Genomic DNA, 15,618 nt, shown 5'->3' with positions numbered 1-15,618 from the left:
TCTTGATATGGCATGCTAACACTAAAATATAAACGGTTAAAAATATTTAAATCCAGACTGATCTAATGTGGTAAACATTGTTAGTAATTTAACTCATTACTGTATATTCAAGTGTCCTGCTAATCAGAAGTCACTATGAACCAGCTATAAATTTACAGAGAGCAGGCCAGGATGCAACTGCATTATTGAATTTAGCTATCATTTATACATTAATAAGCACTCCCTAAAGGTACCTCAGTGGCTATGATAGGTGAATTAGTAATACTTTACGTATGGTCTTGCAAATTCCTTAATAAATAAAAAACAAATCTTTTTTTTTAATGTAGGTTGCTCATTATAAACTATTTCCAAAACATTAATAAGTGCTTGTAATTGAGAATGGGTATGTTCTACTTTAGTTTTACAATTACAATAAAAATTATTTTCAGTCTAATATCCAGTGAAATGTTACACCTGAAGATAAAAGAAGCTGCTGTAAATACACAATATGCTCCTTGATATCTACAATAATAGTGAATATGACATGCAGTTAAAACTGTAGCTGAAGCTAGTGTTTATAAAACTGATAAAACTGCCTAATAATCAGATGCTAACAAATGTAGTCTCATTGAACTGAGAGCTGAAGCTGTGTTTCACAGTGAGGAATTATGTCACACAACCACACACAAACCACAAATTAAAACACATTAGCAGTTTTTTTAAAGCTACATAAGAAATGTATTATGGCTGGTAAAATTTAAAAACATTATGGTGTATTTTTGAGATTTAGCATGTTAATAAATGATTTCCCTCATGCCTAGACAAATAAAGTCTAGGAATAAATAGTCAAATATTATTAGTTATTTATATAATTGCTTTATTTTGACAACACATCAACATATTTGTTTGAAAAGATAAACATATAAAAATGTAATGAATGCAGTTGAAAAATGATAAGACAGCAACAAACAGTACAGGACTGTATTTACTGAGACACTAATTCTTTAGACTGTATTGTGACAGCAGCTGTTGTGTAGATCTGAGCATTAATCAGAGACATGTTTGAACACACTAAAGATGAAGAGGAGCTCTATCAGCTCCAACACAGGTGTGGACCCTCACTGTCCAGTGCACTGATCTCTCTTCAGTGTTTCACTGACAGTAGTCTGGCCTCCTTTGGTGGCCTCACAGGTCACTGTCTTCTTCATCCACTCGGTCTCCTGGAGGGTCAGGGTGCTGCTCCAGCTGTAGAGGCCAGTGTCCTTCTGCAGAAGCCCAGGACTCTGACTAAACCCCGAGGTCAGAGGGTTTCCACCCACCTTCCAGCTCAGCTTCCAGTCTGAGGGGAAGCCCTTGTTGGCCAAACACACCAGTGTGGTCTTCCCCTGCCCCAGACTGGAGGAGGGCAGGACTGTGAGGGTGGGGCGGGTCGGAGCTAGGACACACACACACACACACACACACACACACACACACACACACAGTTTCATTTCCCTTATTTCTAACACAGCACAAATGACTTCAGTGATGCAGTAAAAATCACACTCTAATTACAACCTTCAACTCAACCACTTTCACATATAAACTCATATTTACAATTACATTCAGAGGAGGATTTCAGTTTCATTAAATATTACAGAGTTTACACTTACAAACATCTACAGAACATTATGATTTCACCAGGCGTCCCCAAACATTTGCATATTACTGTTTTTCTAACAGAGCAGAACTGAGTTCAGTGAAGCATTAAAATAACGCTCTAATTATAACCTTAAACTGAACCGCTTCGAATATGAACTAATATTTACAATTACATTAATAGATACATTTCATTCAGAATACTTTTTAAACTATTTCTTTCATTTAATTCATTATAATTGTAATATTACACACATCCCATGATGTGAAAGTTTAAAACATGATTTGATTTCCTCCAAAACAGTAAATAATCAATAACTAAATCAAGCTGCAGTCTCCATGTACTACGTCTTCAAAGCTTTAGAACAGAAAACACTGCTCATAATAACCTCCACATTGTGGCGTCCAGATGGAGACAGAACGGCTCTAATCACCCAACACTGACTCTACAATCCAGCTTTACATTTGATCTTTTTAAAAGGAAATGTCATCACTGAACACTTCACAGGAAACCTTTAGGAAATATTTGTATTTTAAAGAAAAGAAATCCAGTTCAGAAACAGGAGCTGGTGGTGAAACCTAAAGCTCCACACTCTCCACACTTCAGAGCAGTTCTAATTAAATACATTCACATTTGGATTATCATTTATTCAGAAGATCATCAAGTGCATCTCTACTGTTGTCCAGAATCATTTAAATTAAAGATTCCTTTTGAATAAAGAGTAAAAGTGGACTTACTTCCAACATCCAGTTTTGTTCCTCCACCAAAAGCCCACCACAGTGATACAAACTCGTTTACTGGCCGTACAAAAACCTCCTGCTCTAAACACACCACTCTCTTCAGCCTTTACACACACTATTTCTGAACTAGAACACAATATTAATGGATTCTGCAGCTATTAATAATGGAAAACACTCCCAAACTGTAGAAGCTACAGATTCTCAACAAGGATTATTTTATAAACATTAAAATGTCTAAACCCAGGACACACTTTGTTCTTTTGTATTTCCACAACAGACAAACACTTGATATAAAAGTATAAAACTACATGTAGAAACATGTTTTCATCTCAGATTCCAATTACAATCACAGATACAATCATATCAACTAATATTAAAACCAGATCCAATTAATGACAATAATAAAAACATGCTCCACTCTCTGTGTTGGTGATTATATGTTCACTTTCATCAGAAGTGTTCATAAATAATTCAATCAGTAAAAATTAGAGCTGCTGTTGAAAACTGTTCAACATTCATTAATAGTTTAAAAGATTCTTACTGTTATCATTGTGTTTCCTCCACCCAAAAGTCCTCCAGCCCTGATCCAGACAGATGGAGCCGCAGTAGCAGCTGCAGAAAACCTCAAATGAAAGGCAGAGACAGTTAGAGTTTAGGATTTTAAACATGAGACTCCACACTGAGCAGAAATGTTTGATCAAACAATATCAAATAAATATGATGATCTTTCCTCAGTGTTGTTAGAAAGATGATTTCCATAGAGAGGGTCCACTTTGCATCATGAGCCCATGCTTCAGTGCTCTGCTAGTGTTTATAGTCCTGTGAGTTTAACACTTCATGACTGAGAGCTGCTGCCCCACAAACTTCACCCACAGCAACCATGACTTTGGTCTCCATCTTCATCTGGACACTGGCGCTCTGGACGAGAGGTAACACACATGAATGTGTTTTGTGGAGATTTCTATGTGTGATGTAAGAATAGCATTTTTTTTTATTTAAGTCTGATTTGGAATTGAAAAGGATGGTGATATTTCTACATATCAATTCTAAATGTTATGGAAAAATAATGAATTAATTTAAATATTTTTATTGCTTTTTATCTTAGGATCAAATGGTCAAGTCACTGTGACTCAGAGTCCAGAAGTGACAACTGTTTCTATGGGACAAACTGTTTCCATTAAGTGCAGAACCAGCGCTGCAGTATATTGGGATAGTTCTTATGGTGACCATATGGGCTGGTATCAGCAGAAACCTGGAGAAGCTCCTAAACCCCTGGTCTACTTTGTTAACACTAGACAGTCAGGTATTTCAGATCGTTTCAGTGGCAGTGGATCTGGATCTGACTTCACTCTGACCATCAGTAACGTCCAGACTGAAGATGCAGGAGATTATTACTGTCAGAGTGCACACAGTGGACCAGTGTTCACACAGTGAAATAGAGTCGTACAAAAACCTCCCTCAGTCAGAGACTGCACAGAGACGGCACTGCTGCAGCTGCACCCTACTGCAGGTGCTGAGGGGGAGGATGATACACACAATAACACACTCTGTGGAGGAGAGACACACACCTCACTAACACACACCTCCACACACAATAACACACTCTGGAGGAGAGACACACCTCACTAACACACACCTCCACACACAATAACACACTCTGTGGAGGAGAGACACACACTTCACTAACACACACCTCCACACACAATAACACACTCTGTGGAGGAGAGACACACACCTCACTAACACACACCTCCACACACACAATAACACACTCTGTGGCAGAGAGACACACTTCACTTTGAAGTACAGACAGATAGATAGATAAATAGATAGATAGGTAGATCACAGTTTGAATTCCCATTATAAGTAACACACTTATGCTCTTACTCAAATAAGACACTAATGTTAAGTGTAATCCTGGCTAATACAGCCATTATATGGAGCTATATTAGGGTCAAAAGTTTTGTTCATTTAAAAAAAAAATCTGAAACTGAAAATTCAAATCTTGAGATTGAACTTTGAAAAATACAACAATGTTTAATTTAAAGCACAATTTAAGGTGGAACGGAAAATCAGACTACGAACCTGGGGAATAAGGTGCTTATTCGGATTCTATTTCAGCTCACTACAGCTCTGTCCTGATGGAGTGGACTTCATTACCAGCAAAGTGCTGGGAAAATAAAGTGTGGCTGTGGAACTTCACACTCCAACAGTTTAGGAGTTTATAGCTCTTTTACTGAGATTGGTGCCGAATGTTGTCTAAAAGAGCTCACTATAAAGGACTTTGTCACTAAAGTCAATGTTTTACACTGAGTATTGTGTATAACGTGAGTATTCATTTATATTTCTCATAGTCAACACTGAGGAAGGTCCTCCGCCTTCATTGCTATGCTGTCAGTCATTAGACCACGCCCCTCTCTGCTGATGTCCCACCTCCCACGCGAGAAAAGGGCCAGAAGTGTGAAACTGAAAAACTAAGATCCAAAAGTTAAAAAAAAGGATCTGAAAGTGAAAATAAGATCTGTGACTGAAAAAAATGTTATGAAACAAACAAATAAATAAATAAATCAGAATCTGAAAACATAAAATCTGCAACTGAAAAATATAAGACTTCAAATATCAAAATATACAGGAAAGTGAAAAATGAAAATAAATGATTTATTAAAAAAAAAAAAATTGAATCAGAATTCTATTTAAACTGAAAAAAATCATCCTACCCTTATTTTAATTCTGAATACATTGTTGTATTTTTCAAAGTTCAATCTCAAGATTTGAACTTTCAGTTTCAGATTTTTTATTCAAATAACAAAACTTTTGACTCTAATATAGCTCCATACCATTAGACATTGTATAATCTACAGACTGTAAACAACCTGTCGTTGACCGTCCTGAAAAGCTGAACTGATCCTCAACAACATGTGAATACATCTGTCTTTCAACAAATGTGTCATCAACACAATCAACACCCTGTAGGTTTAGTAACTAAGAACGCAAGACATTTTAATGAGGCTGTCAACAAACTGTCCACATAAACTTTATAGACACTTTATGGCCTTCAATTAATTTTAGATTTATTCAGATAAAATTGTTTTAATATCAACCACCTATCATTAATTACTCATACGTAATAGGTACATGGTGCATTATTGGTGAGTCCCATTTCTTAGATTTTACAAATTCCCCTTCTGTTCAAATGTCCTCCTGACCCTTGGCACTGAGGTACAGTCTGTAATGTTTAAAATTTCTACGATACGGAACCACAATTCAAGAGTTTGATATGTCTTCAAAACACAAAAATAAACCAGCACTTGAGTGGTTCTCTACTGTCGGTCTGCTGTGATAACAGAGATCTGCTGTGTTCAGTTCCACAGTAAATTTTGCAGTAGCCACAGGTGCTAGAGCATTGCTTTCCCATTTATTGTGGAACTGGAATTCCAAGATATCAGCAACATACTAGCTTTGTTAAATGTTGATATTACATATATTCTGCTTGTCATGAAGGAGCATAGTGCACTGAAATTACATTAAACTCAGATAATACACTGGTGATCATAGTTTTTATAGAAGAAAATACTGACATTTGTGGCTTTCTTTTTTTTGCTTGTGCCACCATCTTGCCACTGATTCACAAATCATTCATTGCCCTTCATTTGAAGTGTGTCCCTGGAAAATCTCAGTTTCAAGTTGAATATAAAACACTCTACTCTAAAATTACATTACTCTTCATGTTGTACATTTTAATCAGGTATAAATAAACATATTTACATTTCTTTTTTTAACAAATTAAATTCCATGACAAAAATAAGCACATGTAATTCAGCTAAAAGAAAGAATACATTCGTCATAAAAATATAATGAGTATACAGTTCTTTACATGTGAAAAAATCACATCAGGAGCACGAGCATTTTAAATAACTGCACCAGGTTTGACACTTTGAACTAAATGTGTACACTGCAATGATTGCTGAAGAGTTTTATACAAATTCAGAAGTTATGTTTATGGTTTTGATATCCCTGTCTACATGTAATTATTGCTTTAATCACAGAACACATCTTGCACATCTTGTCAAAACACATGACCAACATGCACATCACAATGTCTAGGCTTTATAATATTTTAAATGTTCTAAGTTAACATCAAAGGAATATTTCTTAGTCTGTGTGACTAAATATACACATGTGTTGTTAAATTAGACACATCTCATTTGAATAAGTCCCATTCAGTGTGTTTTTAGAGATTTTAGAGTTTTCTAGATCTGTATAATCCAGCTGTCCTCTGTGAGCATTTGTTTTGAGGAAATACTCACCATTTGCATTCGACCATCACCACGGGCAGACATTTCCTCCATAATCATATTTAATTTCATCTCCTTTTCTGATGTCTTCTATTGCAAACAAGCAGAGGGCTTCCATTGACATCAGTCTTCTTCATTGTACAGTTGGGGTGCTTGTGATCATCACTTACCAGTCTTCCTAATGATCCATCTTCTTTTGCATCATCAGTACTTTATAAATGTGACAGGAAGTAAAAATACAATTAAATACATATTAACTATGAATTTTCTAAAAAAATGTATGAATCTTATTTTAATCCCCTATTACCCTCATGTTTCCCCCACACATGTGCCTTATGTACATGGACAAACATGAATTGTATATTTGTAATTAATGTTCCTAATGTAGACACAGATAAAACCATAATGACACTGCTGACCACTGACTGCATGTTCCATATGGAAAATAACCCACAATGGAATGGTAAGGCAAAAGGTCCAATAATTAAATTCATTTTTGCCTATATCCCCACTTTAGAACAGATCCTCCTGTTCAGCTTACCACCATATTTTGTTATTTCACTTAAATTCTAACATGAACACAGTGCAGAGAGTGTGGTAAACTTTTCTTCTCCTTTGCGATTCACTGTATTCAATATTTTCACCTCTATATCACAACATCACCCTTTGAAATTGAAGTTAAGGAGAAGACACCATGACCTGTCAATTATTGAATACATTGACAAAGGTTCTATAGTGCAGTTAAAAGCATCAGTTTTCTGATTTCTGATTGAAGTAAAGCAATAGGTGTTAATGCACATGGTAAGCACAGACTATCCTACATGTGGGAGCCCTTTTTGTGCAATTCAGCCTTATGCTACAGAGTGGCATCAGATGATCATTTACCTGAACACGTATCAATGCATGCACAAAATATATCATTCATTCTTTCAACTTCAGTAACTGCTTTGTCCAGCTTTGTCACACTGGACCCAGAGCACACACAGAATAACTGGGTGCAGGGCACAAAATAATATGAAATGCTATTATTGTTATTATAACTGAAGTCAAATGTACATACACTTACACTAAAGTCATTAAACCTTAAAAAATATGTGCCCTCTACATACTCAATGTCAACAAACTATAGTGTTACCAAGTTGTTTAGGACATCTACTTATTTACTTTTGACAGCATTCAGGGTGTGGAGCTCAGCAGACCTCAGTGAAGTGATGTAAATGACAGATAAGGATTAATAATTTTTTTCTTTTTTTTAATTTATGATCTATCATAACAAAACAGTGCACTTTGCTCTTTTGTACATAAACTTACTTTTGATGGGATCGGTGTACATCTGCTCTAGCTGATTAGTTGTGTGAGTCTTTGTAGTTACATAATAGATGGCATCTTTAAGTGGCCTGATTCTTCCTGCCATTTTTGAATCTACAAGAAATGTTTCAGTTATGATTTAACACAAACTTGAAGTTAAGAATAAATCCACTGGACGGACACATTTTCTCTCCCAAATGATTAATCAAATATGAGAGGGAACATTCCAAATGTGATTTTATCATGCAGTATACAGACGGATCGCAAAACCAGGAGGATGGGGGATACATTTGTGCCCTACAGGTGTTACATAAATGTATTCTACTGTAACATTAAATACAGATAAATATAGTAAAAAATTAAATCCTCACTTCAACATTATGTTCATGTTTTGAAGACATTAATAAACATTAATAAAAAATACAACTACATAAACAATGACTATACTTCATCTGTGTAAATGTGTGTGTTATATGCTTTAGATTATTTTAGGCTGAGATACACTATTGTGTGTTCTTCCAAGATTTTTTAAAACAAATGTTTGGCTCCATTTAATTCTGTAACAGTTTCTACGCTTCTGACTAAATATTGCATCACTGCTGTGATGATCTGAAGGAAACCACATAAACATCAGAGATGTCAGGCGCTGATGTTTTTGTGGCTTCCTTCAGATCACTTATATGTTACATAATTCCTTGGGAGAGACTCCTAAGGTGGTGTAGTTAATATTTAACCTGAATGTGGGATATAACTGCTTTAATTGAAGCTATATAATATAATTTTGGGAGTAGGATTACGAATGAACTCCTCCCCTCAGCTCTATATATACCCTGCGAACTCACATAATTACTATGTCTGACAGACTGTCACCCACCTCCACCCTGTCTCAACCATTTTTTCTTGTATTCATCTTCATACACATCAATAAGCCACCCTGAACTCCTTCCCAAACACATCTGAGTTCACCTCCCTGATTCAGCCTTTACAGGCGTGGTCCATACGAGCAAATATTGGATAGCCCTTGGTGGCCACAGGTTTGGCGTAGTCAACCGGAACCTTGACAGACAGAGATTGGTGTATTGGTTGCAGAGTGTTTCATTTTATTATGTTGTAAATTGTGTTGTGTTTAGCACTATTATTTTAGCATTTTCTTAGAATAAAACCAGTCTGTTTTTCTTCAACTGAATTTTTAAAAACTAAACAGTGGTTCAACAACAGGAGATTCATCCCAAACTGTGTAATTATTCATTCATTCATTTTCTGTAAGTGCTTATCCAGTTCAGGGTCGCGGTGGGTCCAGAGCCTACCTGGAATCATTGGGGCGCAAGGTGGGAATACATCCTGGAGGGGCGCCAGTCCTTCACAGGGCAACACACACACTCCCATATTCACTCACACCTACAGACACTTTTGAGTCGCCAATCCACCTCTGTTTTTGGACTGTGGGAGGAAACCGGAGCACCTGGAGGAAACCCACGCGGACACGGGGAGAACACACCAACTCCTCACAGACAGTCACCCGGAGCGGGAATCGAACCCACAACCTCCAGGCCCCTGGAGCTGTGTGACTGCGACACTACCTGCTGCGCCACCGTGCCTCCCACTGTCTAATTATTTCTACTCAATTTGAACCCGTTTTAGAGAGAGAAGTTTGATCTACTGCCTTTTCTCAGTTTATTCTGTAAGATTCAATCATAACCATTTAAAGTTTAATCCTGGATTCTTGAGGCTACACATGTTCTGGATAACTGCTGTAACAAGGTGACGTCACCCATGAAAGACTTGAATTAACAATGAATTAACAAATGAAACACTGGGACTAGGGGCGGCACGGTGGTACAGCAGGCAGTGTCGCAGTCACACAGCTCCAGGGGCTGGAGGTTGTGGGTTCGATTCCGGCTCCAGGTGACTGTCTGTGAGGAGTGTGGTGTGTTCTCCCCGTGTCCTTGTGGGTTTCCTCCGGGTGACTGTCTGTGAGGAGTTGGCGTGTTCTCCCCGTGTCCTTGTGGGTTTCCTCTGGGTGCTTCGGTTTCCTCCCACAGTCCAAAAACACACGTTGGTAGGTGGATTAGCGACTCAAAAGTGTGTGTGTGTGTGTGTGTTGCCCTGTGAAGGACTGGCACCCCCTCCAGGGTCTATTCCTGCCTTGCGCCCAAATATTCCAGGTAGGCTCTGGACCCACCGCGACCCTGAACTGGATAAGCGCTTACAGATAATGAATGAATGAACACTAGGATTATGACACTGTGAGACTTCTCTTCAGCACTAAGGAACTGAAAACAAGCTCCAAACATCTGAACTCAACACAGCATTTTACACACACCAGTAAAGAGAGAGAGAGAGAGAAAGAGAGAGAGAGAGCAGTGAGGTGAAACTCAGATTTACATGAACAGAGCAGCACCTTCACCAGATGTTCAGCTTCATTTCGTCAACTTGTCCGACTTGAGGGTTCTCAGACCTGTCCGACTCAACACTTCTCCAACATGTCCGACTCTATGGTCCTCCACCGTGTCTGACAATGTCTTTTTATGGTCTAATATAAGTCAGGCCAGACTGGACCAGTACTGAACGTTTTGGGACATGACTGGTCCATTTGTGGTCACTGGGAGAACTTTCCTAACCCTTAATTTAACTTTCACTTTACCCTTAAAACTTATTCATAAAACTATAATATTTCTAAATGAAGATCAATCTCTGAACTAAACCTTGTTTTCTAAACAATCTAAACATTTCTATGTGTTTATTATGGAGGTGTTTGATGGAGGCATTTCCATAGAGAGGGTCCACTTTGCATCATGAGCCCATGCTTCAATGCTCTGCTAGTGTTTATATTTTAATTTGACAAGTATATTTTAAGAATTATATAAAATTTTATTTGCCTTTGTCAAAAATATGTATGTATATTAATGTATTAATACAATTCATCTACTCTATTTTAGGATCCAGTGGTCAGGTGACAGGTGACTCAGACTCCAGCAATAAAAAGTGTTTCTACAGGACAATCAGTCACACACACCAGTAAAGAGAGAGAGAGAGAGAGAGAGAGAGAGAGAGAGAGAGAGCAAGAGAGAGTGAGAGAGAGCAGTGAGGTGAAACTCAGATTTACATGAACAGTCCTGAGTCATCCTCTTTCTCCCAGAATAGAGCAGCACCTTCACCAGATGTTCAGCTTCATTTAGTCAACTTGTCCAACTTGAGGGTTCTCAGACCTGTCCGACTCAACACTTCTCCAACATGTCCGACTCTATGGTCCTCCACCGTGTCTGACAATGTCTTTTTATGGACTAATATAGTATATAATATACTGTCTGTGAGGAGTTGGTTTCCTCTGGGTGCTCCGGATTTCTCCCACAGTCCAAAAACACACATTGGTAGGTGGATTGGCGACTCAAAAGTGTCCGTAGGTGTGACTGTGTGAGTGAATGTGTGTGTGTATGTCTGTGTTTCCCTGTGAAGGACTGGCGCCCCCTCTATGGTGTATTCCCGCATTGCGCCCAATGATTCCAGGTAGGCTGGATCCACCGCGACCCTGGACTGGATAAGTGGTTACAGATAATGAATGAATGAATGAATGAATGAATGTTAATTTACATTATGTTTTATATAAATGTGACATCCAGTCAGGATATCAGCAGTGAGTTTTCCTCACTGTGGAACAGGGATTTACATCAGAAGGTGGAGTATCTCAATAGGAGCAGATAAACACACACATCATACACACTACACCAGAGGCGATTGCTCTAAGACTGCAAGGAAAGCTCAGCTTCCCCTAAAATGTCAAAAAATAAGTGATCAAATATATACTGTTGTGTGTACATGTCATTGAATAAATATGCACTACAACGCGCTCAACTTTTGTTCAGAATCAGCTTCTTATCACTGGTAAAGACGCGGCTTTCCTCTCAATCATTCCCTTCACGGTGATTTAAACAGTGAGGACGCTGAGTGTCCACAGAGTTTAATAGTGAAGCAGCGAAGTGCAGTGAAACGAGATGAGTCATTGGATAAATGCTGGGCTTTGTCCTGCCCATCGGACGCTCAGCATCTCTGGGGGTCTATGGGGCAGTGGGCTGGCCTCGGCTGGCCCGGACGCTCAGCTTCTGCATGATGATTGGATAATCTGTCCGAGGCTGAATCCCTTTTTGATTGACAGCGAAATGAGCGAATCAGCAATCCTTTGGTGTAAAGATCCGTGGGAGCATTAAATTTTCATTCTGTTCTGAGTTGAACCAGATTTTTGGCGCCAGATGACTGGCGACAAATCGAGCTTCTACTTCTGGTGGGTTTTTTGTAGCTGCTTGTGTTTGGAGACTGACTTCTATCACTCTTTCTGACTTCTATCTCAGTTTCTGTCCAGCGGGTGCTGCTGAGCCCCTCCACCGTCACAAAGCACTCACAGGCGGACGCACTTCACATGGGCCAAGCAGCCTAGCTCTGCTGGCCTTTGAGAGGACACTAGTCAAGTCCCTGGAAAAGACGGCTTGTTGATACGACAGGGTCACAGATCATTTTCTTGAAAAGGAACGGAGGGTAGAATTTATGTATAAATAAACCGACACATTTTATGATGCAGGCCGAAATTGAGCTTCCCCTCCTTGAAAGACCAGCATCCGCACTGCACTACACACAATCTCTACACAAACTTGCAAATTGCAAAAACGTCACCCAACACTGAATGAACAGCTAAACTCACTGTTCAAGGGTAAAGCATCTCCTTTTAAGAACTGTATGATGTTAAAGCATTGAGTTTGTATTTCTCACAAACACAGTTCTCAGGACTGTAGAACAGCTCAGTTCTTTGAGCTTTTAACTGCATACAGTAATGCCTTTGTGTGTGAAATCACTCTGAACAAACAAATCTTTCGTCTCATCAGGAAAATCTACATATTCTCTACAGTAAAGCAGGTGACACAGGTCTGGATTCTTCAGGGGAAAAGCCTACAGAATGCCATGTCTCATTTCTAAACACACAACAGTACGCTTGGAGCATGGAAATAAACCAGACGTTTGAGCAAGGGGTTTCAGACCAAAAAATCCTAACATCAGTTAAAAAGCTACAAATGTTGATCAAATGTTGATGGATCCTGCAACAAAACAATGAATGAAGCCATAAAGAAAAGTCCCCTGAAGCATGGTTTAAAACGAGGGTGTGAAGTTTTGCCATGGCCTTCCAAGTCTGCAGGTTTGAGGAAGGCAGTTCCTGTGACAGTCCGTCAGTGCAGTAGAACTGGAGCAAATGTGTAACACAAGGCCCAAATAACATAGAAATATTAAAGCACTCCTCAGAACAAGCACAGAGAGTTCGGAGTAGGACTTTTATGGGTAGGGTGGATAAACAAGATCTGACAATGTATTTCACAATGTTGGAATGCAAACCTTTAATCGTATATTATTTTCCGAACAAAGGCTATTGACAATATTTCTTAATTGTGATAATTGAAGAACAGCTGGGGACTCTACGTTTTCATTAATTACTGACTTTCTAAATATACCTATGCTCATCTTACTCCAGTAATTTCAAAATGAATACACATGTTCACAATCGACTGTTTGAATGAAAGGTTTACTTATCTGTTCTGATACAAACTCTGTAATTCTGCTTTATGACAATATCATTTATAAAAAGCGCTATTTAAATACGTTTTGAGTAGATTTTTTTTAAGAGTAAAAAAAAAACATCAACAATTTTTGTGTTAATGAACAAGTTTTATTTTTAGCAAACAATTAGGATTTTATGTTACGAGGGAAAGTTAATGACTGCAGTTTAAGGAAGAAAAATAATCAACAAACAGTGTAAGAGTGTATATATCGAGAGTTTAACTCTGTACTAAGCTGCTCCAGAAGCTGATGTGAAGATCTGAGCATTAATCAGAGACATGTTTGAACACACTGAAGATGAAGAGGAGCTCTATCAGCTCCAACACAGGCGTAGACCCTCACTGTCCAGTGCACTGATCTCTCTTCAGTGTTTCACTGACAGTAGTCTGGCCTCCTTTGGTGGCCTCACAGGTCACTGTCTTCTTCATCCACTCGTCCTCCTGGAGGGTTAGGGTGCTGCACCAGCTGTAGAGCAGCACCCTGCTCAGCAGCAAAAAATCTTGGTGTCATAATTGACCCGGATTTATCATTTGATTTGGAGATTAGAAATGCCTTATCCCTTCAGGATGCAAAAACATCAGTACATGCCTTTATTACTTCAAGGCTTGACTACTGTAACACACTACTGTCAGGATGCACCAGCAGCAATTTAAGAAAACTTCAACTAGTTCAAAATGCTGCAGCCAGGGTCCTCACTAAAACTAGAAAATTTGAACATTTTGGCTGCCTGTTAAATTCCGCATCGACTACAAAATTCTGTTATTAACATATAAAGCTCTACATGGGCTTGCTCATGAATACCTTCTAGATACTATTTCCTATTATGAGCCTCCACGTTTACTCACATCACAGAATACTGGATTTTTAATTGTTCCCAGAATTCAGAAGGCCTCAGCTGGGGGAAGAGCCTTTTCTTATAAAGCCCCCAAACTCTGAAATGATCTTCCAGAAAATGTCCGGGACTCAGACACAGTCGCAATCTTCAAATCTAGGCTAAAAACTCATTTGTTTAGTCTATCTTTTGGTAACTAATGCTCCCCCATAGATAAAGGCGGCAGATCCGGGGGGTGCATGGACACAGGGAATTATAGTAAACTGAGACGCTGGTGTCGTCCGCCACTTCACGCAATCACTCAGGTTTGTTGACGGTGGAGCGGAGGGATGCCAGTGTTTCAGGATGCTCCCGTGTCTGTGTGTCCTTCTGGTTCTCTCCTTTTAGTTAAAGCTGTCATAGTCAGATCTGCTGGAATCATTAGCCACACTCTGGAAATGTTCACATTTTCTGCTTTACAAACACCACACAGTTCAAAACTAATTCCATCCCTTTACCTTTTTCAGAGTAAATGACTGCCCACCTGTCTGTCTGGACACTGATCGATGACTGCCGAGATCCTCCTCCATGCTTCAGACCAGCTACCCACACTCCAGCAACCACCAAGTGCCTTGAAGCTGCCCCTACACTGAAGTCCTCACGGACTCCTAACTATTATCACCAGTAGATTGACCAGAGGAGGATGGGTCACCCCTTGTGAGCCTTGGTTCCTCCCAAGATTTCCTTCTCAGCTGGGGGAGTTTTTCCTTGCCACTGTCGCTCCTGGCTTGCTCACTTGAGGGTTTTACTTTATTTTTTAAATTTCATGTCAAATCTTGTCTTACTGGAATTCTATGAAGCTGCTTTGTGACAACATCAGTTGTGAAAAGCGCTATACAAATAAATGTGATTTGATTTGATTTGATTTAGAGGCCAGTGTCCTTCTGCAGAAGCCCAGGACTCTGTTGCTCACAATAATAAACTCATCCTTCAACATTGGATATGTACCAAAACCTCTTAAACTAGCGGTAATCAAACCAATTATTAAAAAACCCAACCTTGACCCTCTTGTACTCGCAAACTACAGGCCAATATCAAACCTCCCTTTTATTGCTAAGATTCTAGAAAAAGTCGTGTCACAGCAGTTGTACTCTTATCTACAAAACAATGACATTCATGACACTTTTCAGTCTGGATTTAGACCAAATCACAGCACAGAAACGTCTCTAACAAGAGTAACTAATGACT

At 38.9% G+C, this 15,618-nt stretch overlaps 1 gene segment (V, D, J or C); it reads right to left on the bottom strand.

The window, feature by feature from the left end:
• Positions 1-855: 855 nt before the first annotated feature.
• Positions 856-15,618, bottom strand: part of LOC136693763 (Ig kappa chain V-III region MOPC 321-like) — a 74,474-nt gene continuing 59,711 nt past the window's right edge. The window contains 2 exon segments of the V gene segment in view: positions 856-1,414; positions 2,356-2,388. Of these exon segments, the coding sequence occupies positions 1,098-1,414; positions 2,356-2,388 (350 nt within the window).

This window comes from Hoplias malabaricus, chromosome 4 (assembly GCF_029633855.1).
Source record: "Hoplias malabaricus isolate fHopMal1 chromosome 4, fHopMal1.hap1, whole genome shotgun sequence".
Lineage (NCBI taxonomy): Eukaryota > Metazoa > Chordata > Actinopteri > Characiformes > Erythrinidae > Hoplias > Hoplias malabaricus.
This window is presented reverse-complemented; position numbering and strand designations above follow the sequence as displayed.